Source organism: Epinephelus moara, chromosome 20 (genome assembly GCF_006386435.1).
Source record: "Epinephelus moara isolate mb chromosome 20, YSFRI_EMoa_1.0, whole genome shotgun sequence".
NCBI lineage: Eukaryota > Metazoa > Chordata > Actinopteri > Perciformes > Serranidae > Epinephelus > Epinephelus moara.
The window spans coordinates 33,600,333-33,627,381 of NC_065525.1; the positions used below are offsets into that span (position 1 = coordinate 33,600,333).

General features: G+C 41.3%; 1 protein-coding gene across 1 annotated transcript in view; it reads right to left on the reverse strand.

The window, feature by feature from the left end:
- Positions 1-27,049, reverse strand: part of map1ab (microtubule-associated protein 1Ab) — a 129,441-nt gene that overhangs the window by 13,555 nt on the left and 88,837 nt on the right. The window contains 5 exon segments of the mRNA XM_050072633.1: positions 2,086-2,318; positions 3,090-9,816; positions 9,818-15,718; positions 16,116-16,253; positions 18,469-18,551. Coding sequence (XP_049928590.1) covers positions 2,086-2,318; positions 3,090-9,816; positions 9,818-15,718; positions 16,116-16,253; positions 18,469-18,551 — 13,082 coding nt within the window.

Below are 27,049 nucleotides of genomic sequence, written 5' to 3' on the forward strand. Positions count from 1 at the left end.
GCCATACTATACTATGACAATTTTTATGCCATTTTGACGCCATACTATACTATGACAATTTTTATGCCATTTTGACAACATACTATACTATGACAATTTTTATGCCATTTTGAGGCCATACTATACTATGACAATTTTTATGCCATTTTGACGCCATACTATACTATGACATTTTTAATCAAATTTTGACAACATACTATACTATGACAATTTTTATGCCATTTTGACACCATACTATACTATGACATTTTTAATCAAATTTTGACAACATACTATACTATGACAATTTTTATGCCATTTTGAGGCCATACTATACTATGACAATTTTTATGCCATTTTGACGCCATACTATACTATGACATTTTTAATCAAATTTTGACAACATACTATACTATGACAATTTTTATCACATTTTGACACCATACTATACTATGACATTTTTAATCAAATTTTGACAACATATTATACTATGACAATTTAATGCCATGTATTATGTTGATCTGTTCTGTACGACATCTATTGCTCGTCTGTCCATCCTGGAAGAGGGATCCCTCCTCAGTTGGTCTTCCTGAGGTTTCTACCGTTTTTTTCCCCGTTAAAGGTTTTTTTTGGGGGAGTTTTTCCTTTTCCGCTGTGAGGGTCCAAAGGACAGAGGGATGTCGTATGCTGTAAAGCCCTGTGAGGCAAATTGTGATTTGTGATATTGGGCTTTATAAATAAAATTGATTGATTGATTGATTGGTTGATACTATACTAGACATTTTTAATCAAATTTTGACAACATAATATACTATGACCATTTTTATCACATTTTGACACCATACTATACTATGACATTTTTAAACAAATTTTGACAACATATTATACTATGACAATTTTATGCCATTTTGACGCCATACTATACTACGACATTTTTTATGACATTTTAACACTATGCTATACTATGAGATTTTTTATGACATTTTGAGGCCATACTATACTATGACATCTTTTATGCCATTTTGACAACATACTATACTATGGCATTTTTTATGACATTTTAATGCCATGTTATACTATGACATTTTTAATCACATTTTGATGACACACTATACTATGACATTTTTAATCAAATTTTGACAACATACTATATACTATGACATTTTTTTATCAAATTTTGGCGACATACTATACTATGACATTTATTATGACATCTTGACGCCATACTATACTATGACATTTTTAATCAAATTTTGACAACATACTGTACTATAACTTTTTTATGCCATTTTAATGCCATATTATACTATGACATTTTTAATCAAATTTTGACAACATACTATACTATGACAATTTTTATCACATTTTTACAATATACTATACTATGACATTTTTTTACACATAGTAACATTTTTTTCGTCATACTATAATAAGAGTTTTTTGTCCGGGGGACTGCAGTTGAAAATTAGCCTTTGGCTAACACCGGCACATTTACAGCAATGTTCATTAATGTGCACTGTCCTCTAAATAAATTAATTAATAATAATAATACTGTTATGACTTTTTTTTCAATATATGATACTATGACTTTTTTGTTATACTATATTACCACTTTTTTGTCATACTATACTATGACTTTCCTGACAAATGGTACTATACTATGACCTATTTTGTCATACTATACTGTGACTTTTTGACTACATCAAATGGAGCCAACCAGAACCGGACCATGGCATACTTTACTATGATTTATTTATTTATTTATTTATTAATTTTTGTCATACAATACAAAAACGTTTTCTATTCTTTGTTTGTGAAAGTATTGTATAAAATGTATTTTTGGTCAAACTATACTGGGATTTTCTTTGGCATACTACTGCCCAAAAAGTACTGTTACGCTTATTTGTCATACTACATTATGACTTTTTTTTTTAACAGTATACTAAGATTATTTGGGGTCACCAGTCACCAGACTTCATAAAAAAAAAAGCATCAAAATAGACCTTATTTTAAAATAAATTCCCCAGAGTAGTCTTTACTGTGCATACACTTTAAAGCACAAATTATGAGAACTGGAGCCACAGACAGATTGAGGACAACAAATACCTGTAAATTGGAGCCCCACTGAGCTTTGCCCTCCAGCAGGGCGTCCAGAACTCCACGGCTGGGCTCTCCGCTGCCAGGGTCGTTCCCGCTCACCACATAGTATGCAGCTCGCACTCTCTTGAAGAATTCCTGGTCCACATTCTTGGCACTGCAGTGGTTGGGCACATAGGCAAGGTCGACATAGATTGGTGGTCCAGGGGGGACGGCCGAGCTAGTTTTCTGGGAGTTGTTACCTGGAGGTGAACAGAGATACATGAGAGCATTAGAGGGCAATAATAGTACTTACTTAAAATGCAGAAGCAAAAAACAACTCAGCTGAACTAAATACATTTTGTTAACCAATTTATTTAAACAAATTGATTATTATAAAATAATATGACCACAGTGTATTATTACACCTTTTGTAGAATACTGTCTGTGCTGCACATCCATCATTTCAATGTGCTCCTGTTTCCCTTGAGTCATGTTATTCTGTTTAATGTACATCCTTACTGCACAGTTTTTAATGACATAATCTTTTGCATGTCTACACTTGACGTTATTAAAACTAGACTTGTCAAATTTTCGAACAGAAAGTGTACAAGGCCTGTACAAAATGAGCTGTCAATCAAACAGCACATGTACAACTTTCTTCAATGGTACTAATGCAAGTATAACACCTATATGTTAGTGTAGTTAACTGTATTTTCATTAAGAACTTAATCTCATGTATATAATTAAAGAGAATTCACAAACACTATGCTGAATTATAACTGCTTTTTAATGAGCATATAAATGTGGCTAATTGCAATTCAATTGTATCGTTGGGTTTTAACATCCACAACAAAATTTATTTTTATTGTTGAAAAGATCCAATGTCAAGTATTTTATTTTTATCTTAAATATGATTTCTGGCACAGGAAATTAAAACTCGTGCTTTTGTCTTAAGTCAGTTTTAATCAGCCCAGAAATAACTTCGAAGGTAAATTCATGTTATGTTTTAGGATGTGAAGATGTTAACACACCTGAACTGCTCTTGACACCGTTGACCAAGGCCTTCGCTGGGTTGAGCAGCTCACTCCTGGAGCCTTGGGTCTCAGACATCTTGATTAGCCTGGAGCTTCTGTCTGGGTCCTTCCTCCTGAGGGAAGCTGATCGAGGTGAGGCAGAGTCTTTAGAAGTCTGCTTCACTGGAGTAGAGGACCTTTTCCTGACTTCCCCCTTACGAGCGGGAGAGGCTGACTTGGGCTTGCCCTTTCTGAGGCCCTTGGTGGTCTTGTGCTCCTTTTTCAGAAGTTTCTCTGTGCTGCTGTGGTCATTGGGAAGCGCCTCTGGATCTACCATGCACACATCTGGGTGTGGAGGGTGGGGATGCGGGTCCTTCATTGGAGTAGGTAGGGGGTCATGAGTCTTTTGAGCTGACCTTGGTGATGGAGGATGGTGACCACCCCCGGCTCCAGATAATTTGTCGACTGGCAGATGTTCAGCGTCTTCGTCTGAGTCCAGATTTCCTTCAGCTGTTATAGACGGACACTCCTCGGTTTCTGGAGGGACATCAGAATCAGACTGTGACGGCAATGACTCGCTCACTGATGTCGGAGGTGTTTCCTCTCCAGCTAACGTCACAGCCAAGCCAGATGACATGGCGCCGGGCTGCTGTTGTGGCCCTTGTCCAGCGTCTCCATGGTAACTCTGAGCGTGGTGGCGCCTCTGCTTGTGCGACCTCCTTTTCACAGAGTGTTGCTCCTGATCGTCCTCATCCCCTTCCTGGGAGTGGTCACTGCCAGCGTCCTCCTCGCCTTCCCCCTCGTCGCTGGAGAGCTGATGAGGGCTCGGGTTGATGAACGACGGAGAAAGTTCTCCTTTGCGATGTTTGTATTCGCAGGAGGAGTAGCCTGGATGAGAGGCAGAGGAGGAGGAGGTGGCGCCGGTGTTCAAGTCAGAGGGACGATCAGCCCTCACGGCTCCTGTACTGGATGTTTCTGTGTGAGAGGTACTGTGGACACTTGCCATCCATTCCATTGCTTCCATTGCTTCCTCTTCCTCCTCATCATCATCATCCCCATAACCTGGAGGAGGGGCACTTGGGCAGTCTTCAGGCCTCTGTAGTAGCTCCCAATCAGATATGCTGCTCCTTCTCCTGGTTTCTAATCTCTCTGGTGGTTTGTCCAAAAAGCTTTTCTCCTCCACTTTTTCTGCCTCTCCTTTCTTACCATCCTCTGCTTTTTCACACATCTTTGGATCAGCTGTTGCCTTTTTCTCCTCTGTGCTGTCTTTACACATCTTTTCCTCCTGTTTCTTTTCCTCTGCTTTCTGCTTGACTTCACTATCTTTAGCCATCTCTGTCCTTTCATCTTTTCCTGAAGCCTTTGCATCCTCCTTCAAAGGTGAAATAGCTCCATCTGTCTTTTCCTCTTTTACTCCCATTGTTTTATCCATTTTCTCTTTCTCCTCTGTTTTGGACACGTCTGTTGTGGCACATGTGGTTTTGCTAGCTCCACAATCACTCAGTGAAGTAAGTGAGGCTGTCTGTTGAGTTGTTTCCATCACCACATCAGGTTTAGACACAACAGCAGTAGAGGTGATGGTGACTGTTTTCGTCTCTGTGGACTGTGTGGTACTTTCAACCACATATGACTCAGTTATTGATGAAAAAGTCTCCTTTTGCTCAGACACTTTGATTTTTTGACATTCAATACGACATGGTAGAGTGCTGTCATCCATTTCAAGTGTAACAGGCTCTTCATCTTCCGATGACTCTTGGGACACCTTGTCAGAGGAGTCAGCCCTTTGGAGGGGAGAGACATCAAAGCGAGCCTCTAATGTGGATAAACTCTCTAACACCTTTACTGGTTCGATACTTTGTGAAGATGGCGCTGCAGAAGATGTTGTAATCTTAGTTTCTAGCATATGAAAACTATCAGTGCTTGACTTTGTTGCCATTTCAGGCTTTGCAGAACTGCTTCGATCCTCAGTTTGTTTGGCAGTGGTAGACAACACTGAAGAGGATGGTTTGGTCTCATCAAACTGGCTGGGTAAGGTCACCTTTGTTACAGGTTTCGCCGTCACCTCCATGTACTCATCTCTCTGAAACCCTCCAAAGCAGGAGCTTGTAGACTCTGTTGTAAACGACGACTCCTCTTTGGCTAGAGGTACTGTAGAGCTTGGTGGCGTTGTGAAAGTTTGGGCTTTTTCTTCAAACTTTTGGCTCAAAGGAGCAGATGTTGACGATGAGGACGAGTAACTATATGATGTGGAGGAGTATGTTGAAGAAGAGTATGTTAAGGTGGTGTATGTGCAAGGTGATGAGGCAGTTTCATGTTTTGTGGTGATATCTAGGGTCTGCCTCTCATCTAGACTTACTTCTTGGGTGTCTCTTTGGCTGTAATATTTATCATCGCCTCGCTTGGACAGCCCGGAGGCATCTGAGAGCACAGAGGTTTCTTTCTTATCGTCCTTCAATCCTACTTGACTCTCCTCACTGTAGAAATGCTCGGAATAACCTTCAGATCTACTCTGTCCGATGTCGGCATAGCTACTGCTTAGAGGAGGGGAGGGACTAGATGTAGTCTTGGACACGGATTCTGAATGTTCAGATGGCAAAAAGCTGCCCGTCACGCTGCTTGTGGATGTTGGTTGACACGTTTCCTTTGTCAAAAAGCTTGGAGATAGAGACCCCTTGTCATCACCTCCTTTTTTTGACGGCAGGTCTTCATGAGGTGGAAAATCCCCGGCTGAAGACAACCTTCTCTTTGTGGTTGGTTCAGGAGATAGATGCTTCTTGTCTGTGTCCTCTGCTTCCTTTGTTTCAGGAAGTTTCGGAGCATCTAATGTAGTGAAACTCTTTTCATCCATTCTTTGAGCGCTTGAGTCTGGGGGCGGAGTTGTTTTACCTACATCTTCACTCTTTGTCTCAGGAAGTTTGGATGTGGCTGTATCTTCTTTGAGTGGTTCTGTTTCTGGAGATGGTGGTTTTGTTTCTGGAGATGGTGGTTTTGTTTCTGGGGATGGTGGTTTTGTTTCTGGGGATGGTGGTTTTGCTTCTGGGGATGGTGGTTTTGCTTCTGGAGATGGTGGTTTTTTACTCAAGTCCTGCTTGTCTGAAGCCGAGGCATCATCAGGTGTTGCTCTACCGATTGTTTCCTCTTTAAGGAAACTTGATTCAGGCAACTGAGACTTTTTATTTGAGTCCTCTGCCTCTGCTAATGTGGCACTATCCCCAGAGCTACGTCTACACATTTCTTTTTCAGATTGTTCTCTGGCACCCTTTTCCATATCTACATCACTTAACTCTTCCTCTTCTTCCTCCTCCTCGTCCTCATCGTCGTCTTCATCATCATCAACGTTGAAATCTTCCCCCTCTACAAGTAACCTTTTGTCTATCAGGCTCTCTTTTCCATCTGGAAGGTCTAACATGGATTTACAAGAGGCAGAGCTGCTAATTTGACTATTGTCAGATGCCAAAACATTATCGTCTATTTCGTGTCCTGAAAATGTGGCAGCAGATGCAGGCCTTGAATCACTTGAAGTTTCTTCTTTCTCCAAAGGTGATGCTTGTTGAGGTAAAATGTCTTTTTCTGCAGGTGAATGCCGACCAGATGGAGATCCCTCTCTGTCATGATCAGAGGAATCAATTTTGTCTTTGAGTGACTCAGATTTTTCTTTCTCTTTTTCAGTTGTTCTCTTTTCTGTGAATTCTGCAAAAGCCGTGGGAGTAGCTGAAACCTGGGTACCAAGATCTGATTGGCTCCATGAGGGAGAGGGTGTTTCTTGTCTCGATGATACGCCGGCTGATTGAACAGCAGCACTGCTGGAAACTGTATCACTTACTCCTGTTGCTCCTGGTTGAAAAGCTGCTGCTGCAGCACCTTCCATCATGTCCTCTTTCTCTTTCTCGGATTTCTCAGGTTTGTCCTCTTTGGGACTGAAAGAATAAGACTCAGCAACCTGGGACATTTTGTTATCTTGCATGTCTGCAGATGAAAAGCTCTTGTCAACATAAGGTGTATCTGGTCTTTCTTCTCTTTCACTCTCTTCCTCTTGGCCTTTCTCTCTGTCTTCATATTTAGGCGAGGCACTTTGACTTTGGTGGCTACTTCTCTCACTCTCTGTGAGGGACACCGGGCTGTAGTCCACTCTGCTGAAGGACAGAGGCTCTTCTTTGTACTGATCATCCAGGAGGAACATTGCTCCTCCAGCCTCTGTCTGGCTTGTTCTTCTGTTATCATCAATTGCAATATCAGAGGCGTGATCGAAACCTAGAGAAACCTCGCTTTCTTCCCGAGAGTCCAAGTCATGATCTTTTGGAATGGGCTTTTCATACGGATCGTACTTGGACGCACAAAAGGTTTGCTGTTCATCTCCGAGGCTTCCACTAGCCGTTTCCTTCTCTGAGGTCATTTTTGTAGTGTCTGATTTTACAACTTCAGTTTGGCTGGCGTCTTCAGAATCCAACATAAAATATGAACAAGGCTGTGATAATCCTGGAGAAGCCACCTCTCGTTCTCCTTCCATCTCCCTCTCTGCTTCCTTTCCTGGCTTCTCCTCCAGCTTTGTTTTCTCTGCAGCACTCACCACTGAGCTTGTTGGTATCTGTTTCTCTTGTTGGGGCATTTCCTCCACACTGGACTGACTCTCAGTGCTTGAGAGTGTAGAGCTCCTGGGTTGACTGTCAGTGCTTGATACCGTTGACAACACAGGCTTTTTCTCAGCTGAATCTGAGACTGGTTCAGCTTTAGCTGCTGTGACATCAGAGGCTGTTTCTTGTTTTGGAATAGTGGTAGTCTCCTCCTTTGATGTGACAATATCAAAAGAGGGCTCTGGCTTGGCAAGTGGCGCAGCTGTGGTTTCTGTTTTCATGACATCTTTACTGACTTCAGGTGAAAGTCTGGATTCTTCTTTGTCAAAGTCTTTGACGTCTTCATCAATAGAGGGCTCCTGCATTGTAAGTGTTGGTATGATCACTGTACTCTGCTCTGATATTGGCGGTTTAGTTTGGTCACTTGCCGGTGGTTTTGGGGATGAGGGCAGGCCTGCAGACGAGATGTCATGTTCGGATTTTCTTGGCTCCACGGACAAAGGTCTTGAGCCTGCTCCTCCCATACAAATGTCCTCCTCCTCTTCATCTCCTCTGTCTTCATCGGAGGACTGAACCACAAATGCGGGTTTGTAATCTGACTTGGATGCCATCGCTGCATCTCCTGATAGTGTCTGTGTGGGCTGTTTACTGGTTTTGTCCAGGTCTTTCTCCTGTAACTCTTCTCTCTCCCATTTCTCCTCTTTGGTGTGGTCTGCATCGGAGTCTTTCTCAGTAATGTCATCTATCTTCTTGTCTCCAACATCCTTTTCTTTCATCATCTTTTCATCCTCTTGTGGTTTTGTCTTTTCATCTTTGGTGTCATCAGTGTCGTAGGTGTATTCTTTTTCCTGCTCCTTTTCCATTTTCTTCTCTTTGCTCAGTTCAGCAACATGTGCATCATCTTTCTCTTTCTCCATCTTCTCTTCTTGACTACTAATGACTTTTGCTTCTTTGTCTTGCTCCTTTTTCTCCTCCTGGATGTGGCCGGGAGACACACAAATGTCATCTTTCACTGGTTTCAGGTCTTCACTTGAAGTAGTTACAGAAATGTCTTGCTGCTTTTCAACTGATGTAGCGCCAGAAGTTTCCTTCTCTTTCTGAGTTCCAGTGAGCTTATCAGAGGTTTCTTCATGTATATGCTTATCACCAACACCACAAATATCATCCTTTTTAGTTTTCTCCTCGTCCAAGGTCTGAGACATGGGGAGATCTATATCTTTTTTATCTTCCTTCTTAGATTCAGGCTCAAAAGGATAATCATCTTTCCCTTTTTTCTCATCTTTGGCGGTAAATGATGGAGAGTGTATCTCCTTCTCTGCCTCCTGTTTGATGGATTCAGCTTCACAAGTGTCCTGTTTGACTTTGACCTCGATGGTTTCAACTTTAGCTGGCTCTTGCTCTTTTGTGTCCTTGGGTTGCTCAACAGTGGAATCTGTTTCTTTTTCTTTTTTTGTGTCGTCTTTTTCAGTTTCTTTATCCTTTATTTCTTCCAAAATTGGTTTGTCAGCAGAGACATCGGCCTCCTCCTGCTCTTTAGCCTCCTGCATTTTTATCTGTTTGTCAATTATGTCACTTTTTTCCACCTCTTTGTCATCTTTAATAGTTTTGACAGAAGTATCATCTTTCTGCTCCTTGACAGACACAAAATCAGAACTTTTTTCTTTCTCTTTTTCCCTTTCTTCCTCTTTGACTGTAATTTCTTTTTCAGAAATTTCAGCCTTTGGGATTTCTTTCACCTCTTCCTTGGTGAGTTTTACATCAGATGTAACATCTTTCAACTCTACCTTCTTCTCCTCATCTGCAGGGGGTTTTACACCAGGAATGTCTTTGCTTTCCTCCTGCTTGGCAGAAATGTCATCCTTAATTACTACTGTATCTTTTTCTTCCTTAATGGGTTTGATAACAACACCATGATCCTGATCTGAAACATCTTCCTCCTTGGATGATTTCTCAGTGGAGGTTTCCTCCTTATCCACTGCTTTCTCCTTTTCTTCTTCTATCACTGATTTGTCAGCAGAGGTATCTTTACTGGTGTCTTTCTCCTTTTCTTGTTCTATCATTGATTTGTCAGCAGAAATATCTTTGCTGGTTTCTTTCTCTTCTTTCTCCTTTACTTCTTCTATCGTTGATTTGTCGGCACAAATATCTTTGCTGGTTTCTTTCTCTTCTTTCTCCGGCACAAATATCTTTGCTGGTTTCTTTCTCTTCTTTCTCCTTTACCTCTTCTATCGTTGATTTGTCAGCAGAAATATCTTTGCTGGTTTCTTTCTCCTTTACTTCTTCTATCGTTGATTTGTCAGCAGAAATATCTTTGCTGGTTTCTTTCTCTTCTTTCTCTTTTACTTCTTCTATCGTTGATTTGTCGGCACAAATATCTTTGCTGGTTTCTTTCTCTTCTTTCTCCTTTACTTCTTCTATCGTTGATTTGTCAGCAGAAATATCTTTGCTGGTTTCTTTCTCCTTTACTTCTTCTATCGTTGATTTCTCAGCACAAATATCTTTGCTGGTTTCTTTCTCATCTTTCTCCTTTACTTCTTCTATCGTTGATTTGTCAGCAGAAATATCTTTGGTGGTTTCTTTCTCTTCTTTCTCCTTTACTTCTTCCATCGCTGATTTGTCAGCAGAAATATCTTTGCTGGTTTCTTTCTCCTTTACTTCTTCTATCGTTGATTTGTCAGCACAAACATCTTTACTGGTTTCTTTCTCCTTTTCGTCTTCTGTGGTGGGTTTAGCAACAGATTCGTCTTTGGATGTTTTGACAGCCGAAATATCTTCGCTCCTCATTACATCCTGTTCCTCCGTCTTGGCAGGTTTGATGGTAGATGTGATATCTTTGCTTATATCTTGCCCCTTTTCTTCCTCTGTGACTGGTTTGACAGCATCCTTAGGTGTCTCTTTTGCCTCTGCCTTGGTTGATGCAGCAGAGAAATCTTCATCTTTACATACTTTTACATGTTCTTCCTCCATTTTGGTAATTTTGATAGCAGCAGTATCCTCTTTACTTTCCTTTTGTTCCTTTTCTTCTCCAAGTGTTGGTTTAACAGCAGATGTATCTTCAGTACTTGGCAGCTTATCTTTGTCCTCTGCCTTGGTAAGTTTAATAGCAGCAGTATCATCTTTACTTATGTCTTCCTTCTTGTCTTCTGCTATCGTAGGCTTGATGTAAGCATCATCCTTGATTGGTGTTGTATCTTTTTCCTGTTCCTTGGAAAGTTTGGTGTCCAAACTATCATCTTTACTTGCCTCTTTCTCTTTTTCTTGCTCTGTGGTTGGCTTGTCAGCAAGAATTTCATCTTTACTCAGTGGTGCGTCCTTTTCTTCCACTGTGGTGATGCTGACGGGTGAGATAACATCTTTACAAATCTCTTGCCCCTTTTCTTCTTTCATGGAAACAGCAGATGTATCATCCTTACTGATCACCTCTTCTTCTTTGGTGAGTTTAGCAACAGTGATGTCAGCCATCTCTTTCTCCTTTTCCTTCTGCTCATCTGTAAAAGGCTTGGTAGCAGAAGCATCTATCTTTTCCATCTCCTTTTCCTCTTTCTTATCTTCGATCACTTTGATATCAGATGTTTCTGCCTCTTCTTCCCTCTCATCTTTAGTAGGCTCAGTAATGTGCATATCGTCCTGCTTGATATCTGTGGCGTGTACTTTTTCAATCTCTTTCTCTTCAGTCTTTATAGGGCTAATATCAATCGTAGCATCCTTCTCTGTCTCTTTTCTCTCCTCCATTTTTGAAATCTCAATATCAGCCACGTCATCCTTTTTAAGGTCAGTTTCTTTAACTTCACCTTTGGTTTTAAGGTCAAAATCATCATCTTTCTGCTTCTGCTCATCTTTAGTATCTTTGGCCTCAGAAGGAACAAATTCCTTCTCTGCTTCTGTAGTAGTTTTGACTTCAAGAGTATGGTCTTTTTCGGGCTCTTTCTGTTCATCTTTTATGGCTCTATCAGTTGTGAGAACGTCTTTTGCAATTTGCTCATCTTTGATGGGTTTAATATCAGAGGTATCATCCTTTATTGCCTCTTTCTCTGCTTTCTCATCCGTGATGGACGTAATAGCAGAAATGTCTTCTTGGATGACAGATTTTTGTTCATCCTTGATTTGTATGACATCAGAGGTGTCGTCCTTTCCTTTCTCCTGTTCCGCCTGGACAGTTTTAACTGCAGATTTATCATCGTGATCATCGTCATCTTTCTTGTCATCATCATCATCATCCAGGAAACGACTCTCCTTCTCTGGAAATTTACCTGGAACAGGCACTTTAGGTTCTTTGTCTTTGAGCTTGTCGTCAATATCTTCATCTTTTTGTCCAGAAGACACGAGGGAATCCCTCGCTGATGCAGGTGGCAGAACTTCTGTTAAAGACGCAGCAGCATCAGGGATTGTTTCTGCTTGTTTGCCTTCATCTTTTGGCACTGATGGAGTTTCTTTTTCTGTCTCCTTCATCACTGGAACCTCTTTTATGTCCTTCTCAAATGGTTCATCCAAAGATGTTGAAATTTCTTCTTCCTGCTGATCTGCTTTCTGTTTGTCGATATCTTTTTGCATTGCTGGTTCGTCTTTCTTTGCAGTTTTGTCTTCAAGAGCTGTGACGACATCAGGGAGCTCCTCTTGCTTTTGCGGCTCTAAATCGGGGAAGACCTTCATCTTGTCTTCCACTGGTGACTGACGAAGAGGAGAGTGAGCTGCACTCGGCGGTCCAGACTGTGGAGGGGAGGCCATTTTCACAGTGATATCATCCGGACTGAAGCAGCGCTCTTCACTCTCTGAAGTTACTGAGTCTGATCCGAAAGGTCTAGTAGGCACAACAGATGAAATATCTTTAGGTGCAATAGCATCTATGTTTTCTTCTTCGACAGGGAGGTGGACTGGTTTGGTGTCTTGTATAGAAACTGGAGACACTGAGCCAGCAAGCTTTTCAATATCTGTCTCTTTACCCTGTAACAGTTGAGATGAAGTATAGCCCTCTTGAAGTTTTTCAAGTGAAATGTCAACATTAGGAGTTTGGTCTTCCTCTTCTTCTTCCTCCTCATCCTGAGCTTCAGAAGCTTTAGCTGGCGTCTTTACTTCTGTAACAGGAAGTGTTAGGTCATCAGATGGAGACTTGGATTGTTTGTCTTCTTCCAAAGACGGTGGTGAAAGTGTTCCTGCAGAGGTTGGCTGTTCTTTACCTTGGGTGGCGTCAGGTGGTGTTGACAGGGTGACAGGGCTTTTGGGTGGTTCCTCAGCTGGAGGTGCTGCGACAGATGCCACAGATTGGTCTTCGGCGATAGAAGTAGGGAAGGAGGACACTTTGTCATACTCTGTGATGGACGTTGCAGAAGAGACATGCTCCTCCTCTGCCAGAGGAGCAGTGATGATGTTGGTGAAAACTGACACCTGCTCCTGCACACCTGGGATGAAAGTTTTCTCGGTCATAGCCGCAGCTTGCATCTCCCTCATGCCGTGGATGTCTACAAATGATCCGGTCTGATCTGGAACAGAGATGTCATAAGTACCAACGTCGTACTGGAGGTGTGGTATCCTTTCCTCTGCCTCCTCATGAATCTCCTCGTCAGAGATGGTCTGCTCTGTCTCAGAGTAGCCAGGTATTGTCTCATCTTGGATGTAGGAGATGGGTTCAGCTGCAGCAGCTCCTTGAACTACGGAGGTTATGGGAGCTGTGGCCCCTGCAACATGTGACAGGTAGCCCTCCTCCTCTTCCTCTTCTTCAGCTCCAGTCGGGATTTCAGTAGTTTTGCTTTCCGTGACGATTTCTTCTTCAGCTACATCTTTGGGTTTGATCTCTTCGTCTGCTATTACGTCTAAATCTTCCACTTCCTCCAGTTCGGCTTTCTCCACTGCCTCCTCCTCTTCTTCCTCCTCCTCGGCTTTAGATGGAATCATTTGTAGCTCCTCTTTTGCCACAACCTTAGCTGCGAGAATTTCAGATTTCTCCATTTCCTCTATCTCGTGTTTCCTGTCAAGCCCATCATCCTTTGCCTCCTTTGATTCATCCACCTCTTCACCTATTCCCATATCTTCTTCCTCCTCCTCTTCTGTTTTCTTCGTGGCAGCAGGGGGCTTTTCTTCCTCCTCTTCCTCCTCCTCATCCTGAGTTGCTGCTCCTTCATCCTCAAACTTTTGAGCCTCTTCCATTTCTCTCTCTTGTGTCAACACCTGGTCTTTGTCTTCAACTTCAGCTTCTTCTGGGGCTGCTGCCTCCTTTTCTGGAGACTGTGTGCCAGGTGGAATTTCAGATGTAGTTTCTTGTGCTTCCTCCTTCTCTTGGGTAAGGCTTTGTGCTGTCAGCTCATTACTGTCTTGAGGCTCTGCTGATACAGCTACAACTTCAGCTTTTTTCATATCTTCAAAATCCTTGGTGAGGTCTTCTGGGGTTGAGGGAACAGACGTGCCCTCAACAGCTCCATTCTCTACTGGTTCAGGTTGAATAGTTTCAGGTTTCGGCTCCTCAGGCTTCGGCTCAGCAGGTAAAGCCTTTGCTGCTTTGATTTTTCCAGTCTTTGCTTTACTTGACACTTTAGCTTTGTGTAATGTCTTTCTGACTTCTGGTGTGAGCGGTTTCAGGTCAGGCTTTGTAATTTTTCTCAGCTCTGGTTTGGATGTGTCCTTCTTTTTGTCCTCTTTGGACTTAACATCTTTCTTTTCATCCTTTTTAACGGAGTCATCCTTCTTTACTTTCTTGATCTCTTTCTTTTCCTTGTCCTTTTTCTCATCCATTTTTGACACTCTCTCCTTTGGGTGCTTTTTTAAGGATTTTTCCTTCAGGAGTTTTTTCTTTTCTGGCACATCACTTTTAGATTTTATAGTTTTAGTGGGCTTTTTCTCCTCTTTTTTCTCCAAGATATTTTCCTTGACAGAGTCACTCTTTGCCTCTGTGGCGGCTGACACATCATCTTGTCCTTCAGTCTCTTTCTTTGAGGTCTTTGCAGTAGTCTTCGGGGACGACTTGAGACTCTCTTTGCTGTCTGTTCTTTGCTTTAACTTGGTTTGTTTTATAACAGAGGGAGGAGCTCCGGAGGCAATGTCCTTTTGTGTGGCTACAGGGTAGCGCAAGAAGTCAAGGTGCTTTAATTTTTCCAGCCCCTCTAGGATCTTGTTTTGTGGTGCATTCCCAGGGAACAGCACTCTGATGATCTTTTCTGCAGGGTTGGCAGGAAGCCAGACGACTAAGGCTGTAACTGATGTCAGGTAGGGTACAGATATTTCTCCTTCTTTCCCGTTGGGCAGCACAATACCAGTTTTGGCCTTGCTGTTGCCAGCCCACTTCTGCATTAAAAACTGCATTTCTTTACTGTCTTTGACAGGATTAAGAATATACATGTCTAACCTGCCCACACCCATCTTGTGGAACAGAGTAATGGGCTCAATGGTGTTGCTGACCACTCGAAAAAGCGGTTCAGGTTTGATTCCTAGTTTGTTAAGGTACTGCAAAGTCAGCGAGGCCTCTTCAATGCTGCGCTTCACTTTAAGATTAGATTCTGGCATACGGAGCTTCTCTGGCACATTGAAGAATACCACGCCTAGTTCAGGAGAGATCAGGTTCTTCATCCAGTCGCTGTAGTTGGTGGAGCCTTGGGACTGCTCCTCCTCCTGTTCTGCTATCTTCCTCTGAAGCAGCCCATTGATACCTGGGAGATTGTCAGCGCCGATGTGTGTGAGCAGGATCGAGTCGATGCGGTCCAAGTGACGAACCAGCTTCCAGAAGCATGATTTTCGTTCAGAGCCCCCGTCCACTAAGATGTTGAAGCCGTTCACAGCAAAGAGAGCAGAGTCTCCTCGTCCGCCGGGAAAGATGTAGCAACATGGCTTGGACAGTTTCAGGAAGCCTCCGGATGTGGGTGGCTCCAGGAGGTCAAAGGGTGAAGGGACGTCGACCGTCTCAGAGATGTACTCTGTGAACTCTGTGACGCCTTCCATCTTGGGAAGAACAGACTCAGGGTTTAGTTTGTATTCCAGGAACTCCCGCAGGATCTGCTGCTGTCCCAGGGAGCTCCAGCCCACCTCCCCGCGGCAGGACACAGTAAGTGTTGCCTGCTGCTTGGGGGCTGTTGTGCCCAGTAATTCACTGACCTGCAGGAGGGAGAAACCCACAAACATCAGTCAGTGATCAATTCAGAAATGTGGTGGACTTGTGTTGTGAAAACATGCTGAAAAATACATATATATTAGTCAAGTATGCTTTTCGTCAAGGGGAATGTGTTAAATATTTTATTAATTATTTATTATTACTTGAAGGTGAGCAAGTTAGTGCCTGAATACTCTCATCCTTTGTGTATTATCTATGTGTCTGCAGTGAGTTCTTTGTGTGTTTGTGGCCAAATTAGGTTAACAAATGCACTGCTAAAATGTGCTAAAACATGTCCCTTACTTTCATAATAAACTATTTTAAAGCACTGAAATGTATTTATTAATGTGCAGCATACTTTTTCATCTTGATAAGTGTTAGAGGACAGTAGATTGGACTCACCCCAGGATCAGTAAAGACTCGTGAAAAGGTCTGATAGGTGAAAACCCCAGTTTGAAGAAGAAGGCCGCCGTGATCTGAGCTCTGACCACTCAAGACCAGAAGCTTGTGTCCTGCTGAGTCTGTGACTAGAGACTGGATCTAGGACACACACACACATACAGAGAGACAGAGGGCAGTTAAAGGAGAGATAACATTGCCAAGATTGGAAGAGAAATGCTTGTGTCACTGATGAAAGAAGATGCACTTAAATTGTGTCAAGGATAACAAGACCTGGCAACGAATTATCTGCAAAAAAACAACAACAAAAAACAGACAAATCTACAAATGTCATCAGTATCTTCATTGTTGTATATCCTAAACAACTGGGAATCAAGTGATAAACTGGGTATCTAAGACCTGATTTAAATCATAATTTGTGCCTGTTGTAGACTACTTTATTCTTGCAAAGTTGTAAAAAACAAAGTTATATTCCTCAGAGCAAGGTTTTGGAAAAAAGAACTAGAGCCCAAGTTATTGCTAATGATTGGGCCCATATAAATATGGTGTCACCATTTGAAGCAGCTTCTGAGCTGAAAAAACACATATGCGACATTTCCAACACTGTTCCAACACTTAAGGCCTACAAGCACACATTAAGGAGCGATGCCCATTTATATAGGGCACAACATTATAACAGCATATATGATGAAGCTACACTACTATTCGCCCTAATTGGCCACCCTGAGCACATAGGACGAATACCTCAAAGCTGAGGCTTGACATAAATAAATCACACACTGTACATGTGACACCTGATACTGTGGAAAAGCACAAAAAGAATGAAAATAAGCAATGAATATTTAACCAGCGGCTGCCTGGGTGCAAGGCTCAAACATGTGCAAGTAATGCCTCAAGTAAAGAGAATGTTAACATGACAAGACTCAAACACTTGAATGATGCTCTTGCAGACACACAGAAGAGGATATACGACAGAGACACAAATACTCTCATACCCACCATCCTCTTTCCCTATAACAACTTACAAACCAATAGAAAGAGAAATGCCTGTGTCACTGACGAAGGAAGATGCACTTAAATTGTGTCAAGGTTAACAAGATTTGGCAAAAATCTAAGTGATACAAATGTCATCAGTTTTTTGTTGTTGTAGATCCTCAACAAATGCAAAGCAGGTGATTTACTGGGTATCTAAGACCTGATTTGAATCACAATTTTGCCTGTTTTAGACTGTATTTTATTCTGGAATATACTTTGTAAAAACCAAAGTTGTATAGAACATATTTATATTCCTCAGATATAGATATACTAGTATTGGTGTTTATGTCACTGAGAAGTATAACATACTGCAGTACAGAATAAAGCTGCAATAATTAATCAATTAGTTGGAAACTATTAAATTAATCACCGACTTTGTTTTTTACCCGTTTAAGGGATTTTTCCTTATCCGAGGGGCCAAGGACAGAGTGATGTCGAATGCTGTAAAGCCCTCTGAAGCCCTCTGAAGTGTGATTTGTGATACTGGGCTTTATAAATAAAGTTGAATTGAATTGAACTAATTTGGTAGCTGATTAATCGTCTTGAGTAAAGTTTAGGAAAAGAAAAAAGTCAAAGTTCTCTGATTCCAGCTCTTTAATGTGAATATTTTCTGTGACTCTCTGTGACAGTAAACTGAATATCTTTGGGCTGCGGACAAAACAAGACATTACAGGACGTCATTTTTGGCTTTGGGAAACACTGTTCACCACTTTTGACCATGTTCTAAAATGTTATAGACCATACTTCTAATTGATTACTTAAGACAATAATCTACAGATTAGTCGACAATGATCATTAATTGCAGCCTTAGTACAGAAATACCAAAAGTTTGTTTTGAGGTCATTTAGAAACAGTGTCTCTATTAAATACTTCATCCACAAGAGAGCACTGACAACTTTATTTCTCAACTGTTAAATGTTTTAAACACTTTACCAAAAATGTTAATTTCACGTTTTAATGTATTAAAAAAAAAACACCTTTCTTTATTTGTGTTATTTTCTATCATTGTTATTTTTTAATATATTATAATAACTATTTTATATATGTATACATATATACAGATATATATACGTATATATATATATATATATATATATATATGTATATCTATACATATATATATATATATATATATATATATGTCACAAAACTCAATCAGTCAATCACTTTTATTCGCAGTGGTATTGAAAGGTTTGACAAGTAAACGTGTCAGTCAGAGATGTACTCGAGGGTAACATTAAATATGTCCCACACCATTGATATGTCAGAGTACACGTGACCACGTGACAGGGTCCTGTTCCTCAGAACATATTGATATTACCTCTGATACAATGGTGTCTTCTGAAGGGTTGACGAGCACCACAGTCTCTAGGACATCACTTCTGTGGTGGAGAGTTCTTTGTCCTGAAGGAGAAGATTAAAAACATCATGTTGGCATCTTTCATGAATAAAGCACTTATGTGTACTAAGTGAGCTAGCAGTGGATGCATGCTTCTCTCTGTGCGATGATACGGTTGGTGGGTGTAGTTCGGTAGAAATAAAACAGTTGCTACATTAAACTGCTCACAACAAGGTCTGTGGATCATCACCAGTAACTGCGTCATGATTTCTGGAAAGAGACATTGCTGTTGAGTTTTTCAAATGTATTTTTTTTAGCTTTGAGAACCACAAGTTGAGTGCCATCTAGTTTTATTATCTTCAAGAGAAGGCAGACATCTCTATGGCCGATATCTCCAACCCTTTGCGACTGCAACATTCGGCAAATGTGTCAAGTTTTTAAAAAACACACTTTATTTTGAGGTACAGTAAATTTCTGGTACAGAGCTTTTATTTTGAAGTGCCATATCCTGCTGTAGAGCGAGTGACTAAAGGACAGCTACTTAACAAAGACAGCACACTAGCTCGACGACATGGCCAAATGAAAGAAATCTGGACCCCGTGTCTGGACCAGTTGGGAACCACTGCTCTAGACTGATAAGTAGCACCACAGGTAAAAGGAAAAACATATATCTTTGATTTTGTTGTAAACTGTCCCTTTAAGATTCAACTCCATCGAGGCCTAAAGGTCGGACGGGGTAAACGAGTTGACCCTCTGCCGTCTGGCCTGAAGACATCCTGCTGGACGACGTCCAAAGCTTATTGAGTCGGGGAGATTTACTATACTGCATACTGCATCGTATGTGGGCCAATCACTGTATAGGGACAGGCAACCCACTTGTGCATCAACGCAAGAACAAAAGTTGGATTAGGAAATAGGTCACCGATGTCTGTTGGGTGAAGTTTAAAATTACAGCCATGAGCACAACACAATCATTACCATTGATATTAGGTATTAAACCTGATTTCATGCTTTTCTGGCCATTTACAGAAACTTAAGCCACTTTGAAATTTGGTCCTGGTTGAAAAGGAGTCGAATATTTTCACTGCAGCCACTGCAAAACACTAATGCATGGAAATCCGCACACAAAAACAAAGACAATATCACAAAACGCAGCACATTGTTGAGCACATTTCCATACATCCTTTTGCATATTCATCGTAATTATGCCTCAGCACTTAATTCCACTCAGGGGTGATGTTAAGCTTTTAATTCCCCTTTGTTTCAGCACAGATGCAGGATCTAATATTAGACAGGTCTAATAATAGGAGGATCTCAGCGACTCCACTATCCACCGGGATCTTCAGTGCATCCCCTGAGTTTGCAGTGCTTCGCCATCTTTTTAGGATCTGGGCTGTCAACATATGTTTTCCATGGAAAAACTGTAAATGATTGTCTCAGGTACTGTGATGTATAAAGGGCTGAAATCATAGGATTATCAGCAGTTAAGATGCGTAAGAGTTTAAATGAAATGGATACAAAAAGTGATTTCATACATTGAGGAAAACGCTCAGCTTCTAAATCTAGAAGGTAATCAGCACAGTACTTAGAGTCTAGACCATCTGTGAGTCAGAGGCAGAAACACTCAATAAGTAGCTGTTATATTACAGATGATAATCACAGCTGAATTATCTGCTCTCAGCTCATGATTGTATTTTATGCTTTCTTATTCTTCATGGAACTTAATGGCATTAACATTAGAACAGTGATGAAAAAACATGAGCTGAATTAAATCGTTTCAAATTCGCCCACATTTTCTTCTTATCGAGCAAATAGCCATCTGTGACATTTCATATGAACAAATGTCAGGAGATTCTCTCTCCTCTCTAAATTCAGATCATGAAACTTTTACACGTCAGTTCTGGTGGCTCTTTGTGAACAAAAAAAATATTGCATTTCATATATTCCAGCAGTGGTTTACATAGAATAAATATAAGGCTAACCACAGAGCAGATCCTTACATTCATCTTGAGCAAGTTCTGGTTCTATTGCACTGTTACTGTCTTCTCTCAGGTCTACCCATAAAAAACTTTTACTGCAGACCTACAACATGTTCAAAACGCAGCCGCCAGACTTGAGACTGAGTCTGGTGGCTGCATTTTAAGTCTCAGAAGAGTCTGCAGCCATGCCAGCAGCTCTGTGCGGCTGCATTAAGGCACATTGGTGCTTTGAGCTAAATGCTAACATGCTGATGTCATTGGTGCTTTGAGCTAAATGCTAACATGCTGATGTTAATCAAATGTCAATGATCAAATGTAATTGGTAATAAATATGCGGGAGCTCATGGATCGCTCTTTCGGAAGCCTCCTTTATATTGCATCGGCGTATTTGCTGAGGAAATGCAGGGTCCTAAGCCNGGCACATTGGTGCTTTGAGCTAAATGCTAACATGCTGATGTTTACTGTAGCAGGTATGCTGTTTCTTAGTTTGGTATTTTAACATGCAGTGTTGTTGTACTCAAGATCAGTCTTAGTCTCAAGACTATTCTCTGAAAGTCTCTGTTTCTTATTTTATTTTATTTTTTATACATTTTTACTTGGTCTTGTCTCGGTCTGAGACAAAAAGTACTCTGGATTTTATTTCAAGACAACAATTGGGGGGTTATCGCTAAATTGCCTGTGCAAAAAGCTGATTTCAGGTCCTTAGTGTTTGTCTCATAGAAACCAAAGGAATATTCCCACACACGAAGTTCACCTCTGTGATTCCTTTTGATTATTTTTTGATTAATTTCCCAGGGTAAACATATACATGCACACATACAGTATGACGATAAAAGAGTTAGTTGTAGTGGATTACTCATATGTTTTCTGTGGACTCGCACTGGTCTGGTCTAACTGTGCATTCCCACCAAAAGCTTCATAGTCGCCTGACATCGCTCACACTGCCAGCTCCAGCAGGCGCTTGCAGTGGCAAAAGGGGCGGGGCCGGGCGCTGCAGATGTGTCCATCTAGGCTGACCGGCTGGGCACTTTACAAGGATGAACAAATATACTATCATTTATGTCTTCACTATGTATTATTCATGACTTTCATTACGCAATTAAAATAACGCTTATAAACACATATAGCCTTTATGAGTCTTTTATAACTCTGATTTTACCCTCCTGCTGGCACGTAGGACCACTGAGAAATGTAATTGGTAATAAATATGCGGGAGCTCATGGATCGCTCTTTCGGAAGCCTCCTTTGTATTGCATCGGCGTATTTGCTGAGGAAATGCAGGGTCCTAAGCCATCGGGCCGTCTGGGTCCACAGAGTCCTGCAAACCCGGCAACTCCACGGGGAATGTCACCGGCTGACAGCTCCGGGAGAGCCCAGACCTCCATATGCGAATCCCGGTCTGCAATTGGCTGCTGCTTCGGCGCCAGCGCTGCTCATTTGCATAAAGTTCAGCTTCTCTCAACTTCTACTTGACGCTCTGGTCACTGGCATCGCGCTGCTCGCTGCAGCCGATGCCCCTGACGCACTTCGTCACCAGCGTGCATTGAAAATGAATGGCTGCCGGCCGCTTATGACGCTCATGAAGCTTTTGGTGGGAATGCACAGTTAGACTTGACTCAGTCTTAACCCCTCAGGGTCTTGGTCTCAGTCTCGATACAATCTGCTCTTGGTCATTTGGTCTTGGTTGAGACAAGACCAAATGACCAAATGAAAGAACAGCTGAGGCAGATCTGAATGTCAGATTTGGAAATCCTTACCTACTAATCACTTTCAGAGTCCGGACTAAACTATATTTCTGATATAACTTTCTCTGTACGAATCTTCAAGAACATTCGTTCATTAATTTTCTGTAACCACTTATCCAGCCAACATTGGGCAGGAGGTGGGGTACACCCTGGACAGGTCACCAGACTGTCACAGGGCTGACACATAGAGACAGACAACCATTCACACTCACATTCACACCTATGGACAATTTAGAGTCACCAATTAACCTGCATGTCTTTGGACTGTGGGAGGAAAACCCACGCTGACACGGGGAGAACATGCAAACTCCACAGAGAAGGGAATAACCTGTCTCATTGAGCATCTCCCAAACCTCACATTGTTGTTTTACTCTAATTAAATCTTCTGCTCAGTTTCAGTTTATTATTTAACCTTCTACCTCATATTAAGATTACTTTTATACTGCTTTGTGTTTCTATAACATCTTGTGATTACGCCTGTAAAGCTGTTTAAATCGCCTTATGTTGGATTTTCTTTTTATTATTCATTCACTTATTGTATTGCTTTAATGTTGTAGTTACTTTCTACATTATTTTCATCTTATCCTGTTTAAATTCTTCTTTGCAAACTATGAGCCACTTTGAATTGCTTCTGTATATGTTACAGTCATAAATAAATTTGCATTGGCTTATGCATATGAGTAGCAGACAATGAGAGGAGTGCCACAATAGTTCAGAAGCAGAGGGACAGAGGTAACATAACTGCCGCAGTAAAATATTACTTGTTAAAAAACGAAAACATGAGCCTCCTGAACCCTGCAGACTGACTGTTAGAGTGGTCTATAAAGTGAAGATGTATTCACTTCATTAATATCACACAAACATTCAGAGAGCATCACTGGAGCAAACGAGAGGATGTGGCTCCCTCTGTTGATGTTACCATAGCAACACACTGACAGTCGTATGTTTCCCCCCTGCAGACTGACTGCAGTTACCATCACTGATGTGAGATAGAAAACAATGATTTTACTCAGCTGACCGCTGCATGGAGCGAGACGTGAGGAGAGATAATTGAAGGATTTTGTTGATGGATGGAGAACAATGATGTCCGTCACTGTTCAAATAAACATGCTGGTGCAGCAGTCAGGAGGACTTCTAACACTTCAGCAGATCTGCCCACAGACGCGTCCGGTTTCACAGCACGATGACTACGCAGCGAGGGTGAGCCATGATTTGCAATTTTCTTTTTTGCTTTGATACTTGTGACGCTGACAAGAGCAACAGAGACAACCTCGTCGATACAGACACTGGACGCCAGCGTCAACGGTATGAATTAATAAATCCACTTTCAGAAGAATGAAGCCCAGAGAGACAGAGTGTCCCTTTGACCTCCTGATGTGCTTTCCTCAGGTGAAACAGAGGAGAAGAGACTGCATTAGCTGCCGTTGATGGCTGCCTGCAGGGTGACTCGTTGCTCGCTGACACATGCAGGCTGGTACAACGTGATACTACAACAACAAAGACACTCTAAGTCAGTTTGGAACGCTGCTGTTTCCTCCCCCGGGAAGGGTCGGAGAACATCAACAATGCAGAGCGTCTGAGAGGACTGTCACTGCCACTGCAGGCTGGAGGTCTCTCACATCGGGTCCATTTTCACCCCCAAACAGCTAATGGACAGATATCTGTGGAGGTGACATTGGAGCATAAAAACTTTATAAGGTCCTGTGATAATCAGATTTCACTTTGTTTGTCAAATGGTTTATAATTCAGGATAAGACCGTTGTTTTTTATGATATTATGACAATTAAGGTATTTTATTTATCAGTGATTCTATTCTGTAAATTAAAATAAGATCTAGAGCTGCAGTAATTAGTCTGTTGATCAATTTGTTGATTGCCAGAAGATTAATAAGTATTTTTCTGAACAAAAATTTAAAACCAACACTTTTGTTTTTTCTCCCATTTTTACAGGATTAAATTAAAGATCGAAGACTTTTTTCATGCACTCATTTGATACATTTCTCTCAAATTTTGGTCATGTTTGTGAGCACTACTCCTTTTCCAAGATGATCCATCCACCTGACAGTAGCATATCAAGATGCTGATTAAACAGGATCATTTCTACACAGGAGTGCCTTGGGCTCATCACAATAAAGGGTCACACTAAATTGTGCAGTTTGAACACACAACATGATGCCTCAGATGTTGCAAGTTTTGAGGGAGCGCACCATTGGCATGCTGACTGCAGGAATGTCCACCAGAGCTGTTGCTCATAAACTGAATGTTTACTGAATGCAGTACATCCTGCTCGCAGGAAGCTCACCTGCAAGGCTGGTTGGATGTACTGCCAAATTCAGGGAAACGACATTGGAGACGTCTTAAAGTAGTAAAATGAACTTTTAGTCAGCATGCAAATGACAGGATAAGTGATGTGACTGACGTCGACGAGGGAAGCACTTCTGTAAAGCTATTTGACTCTGAAAATAGTGACGTTACCACCAGGCTACTGGGATATATTAAATAAGTGACGTTGCTACTTGTTGTGACGCTACTGCCCAACACTGCACGCCTGTCAGTTGGATGGATTATCAGTAGCAGTAAACCTGCTGATTGGAGGGTTTTGGGTTCAAACACCAAAAACGTCTGAATGGAAAGATTGTTAGTGACATGAGTCAATAAGATTAAGTCCTGTTGTCATGTTCTGCAGTAATCTTAAAATCTAAATTTAAGGAAACATATTTTAAGGGGCCACTTTAATTAAACATCTTGAAACAGAGACTATGGGAAGGAAAAACAGAATTACTGACGCACTGAGAGGTGCAGAACAGACTAAGTGCAAGACATAAAATGGACACTAGCTTCATGCAGAATATCAAACTATCACTGTCATGGGACTTTGCTGCCCTTGGGCTAGGAAAATTAGATTTTTCAACCTCTTGGGCTGATGAATCTTTGTTGAATATAAGTTTAAAAAAGGTCCACTGACGACTGTGTCAGTTACCAAAACTAAAGACTATGCATCTTTGCCTCTAAAACAACTGATATGGATTCTCACCCCACCAGAAGCGACATTTAATCTCAGCATTTAATGAGTTTGTGCAACACGATCCACACCCTCCTCGCAGGCGTGTCTGATTGACCTGCTCTTCTAATAAAGGCTCTCTTATTGCTGCAGAGACAGACCGGTGTTTCAGAGAGAGTATCAGTGATGACAGTCTGCTCTGAGAGAGCAGTTTAGATAGTTCTGTACAGGTGGAGGTGGAGGTGAAGGCACTGGGTTAGTGAGAAGTAGAGATTAAATGTGACTTACATTTCTATTTTCTCTTTTATCAGTTGTACTTTTTCTGGATCTTTGGGCAAAGACGACAGTGTTATGTACTGTTAACAAAAAGTTGGGTCACTGTCAGGTGTGGGTGTTGTTTTATCACAGCCTGTATCTGTGTTACTTACTGTAACATATATTTATACATATGTTGTGTCTGTACGAGTTTCAATTCATTTATGCAGTGAAAGATAAAGTTCAGAGGCATTTTCCTCCCATTTACAAAAATGATGACATTAACTTAAACGTAATTTGGGTCTCTTCTGACTTAGCTTTTCATTTGTTGTGCATTTTATACAAATAACCAATAATTATTATTCCTTGACAGACAAATTATAATGATAGTAATGACATCATTATAGTTACGGGTTCCCACACAGTTTCATGGACAAAATTTTAAACTTCCCATGACTTTTCAATGACCCTTTTTTTTTCTTGCCCCACTTGCTCTGCTTTTTTTTTTTTTTTTCTTCAAACATAATTTCAGCTAGTGGGCATACATGAAGGGAGAGATGGAATGTGGGGAAAAAATGAAGTGAAGTACATTACATCATCAGCTACAGAAAAAAAATTGCTTTTACGGTATGTTCCATTAAGTGGAAGGTTATGTTTTGATTGGCTGCCACCTTGGCCAGGTCTCTCCTGTAAAAGAGATTTTCAATCTCAATGGGACTTCCTGGTTAAATAAAGGTTAAATAAAAATTAACAAAAAATCCACAGAAGATTACTGTAAAAATGTCACTATACAAAACAAAACACCACAGCTTTTCCAAAACTGTTATTGATTCTCACTAATTCCATGACTTCTCCAGGCTTGGAAAATGTGATGAAATTCCCGGAGTATTCCAATTTTCCATGACCGTACTGACACATTATCACCTAATGTTGTGATCGTGAATGTGTTTGTGGCTACCGGATGAATCTAAGTCTATTATTGTCTTTCCTTTTAGCTCTGTTTTTGGTCCCTACCAACTCCTGAGGGAAATATCTGGTTCTTTAGCTGCTTAATGCACAAACAATGTTCACAGGCTGGTCTCTAACTGAGTCTTTCACTTGTTTGGTGGTGGGCAGCTGATGTACTATGGGTTTATCGTGGCTTTGTTGCAGTAACAAGCTGAAGAGAGTAGAAGGTCCGTAGAGCTACGGGACATTGAGTGACTTCTTTTATATTATCGGTTAGTTCTTAACATAATAACACAGCACACATACAGCTGGAATAAATTACTACAATCCAAATGTCCCTCTTAAATAAGCTGTATGCGACATTCAGACTATATGACTCAGAGAGCATTGTCTGCACACAGCTCTCAACATGGACGTGGCTGATCTGGCCCGTAGCAGGTAATGGTGCTATCAGCGTGAACAGTGCTAGAGTACAATTACAGTGACAATCTGACAGAGCTAAAAGTGTTAATGTGGCAAGGACCGGAGGGTGGGAGTTACACTTCTGTGACAACACTGTTCTGCCACCAGATGAGCGCAGTGCAGAGCAGCCATGTTTAGCTAGCCGGTGGGACATTAAGGGACAGACTCACATGC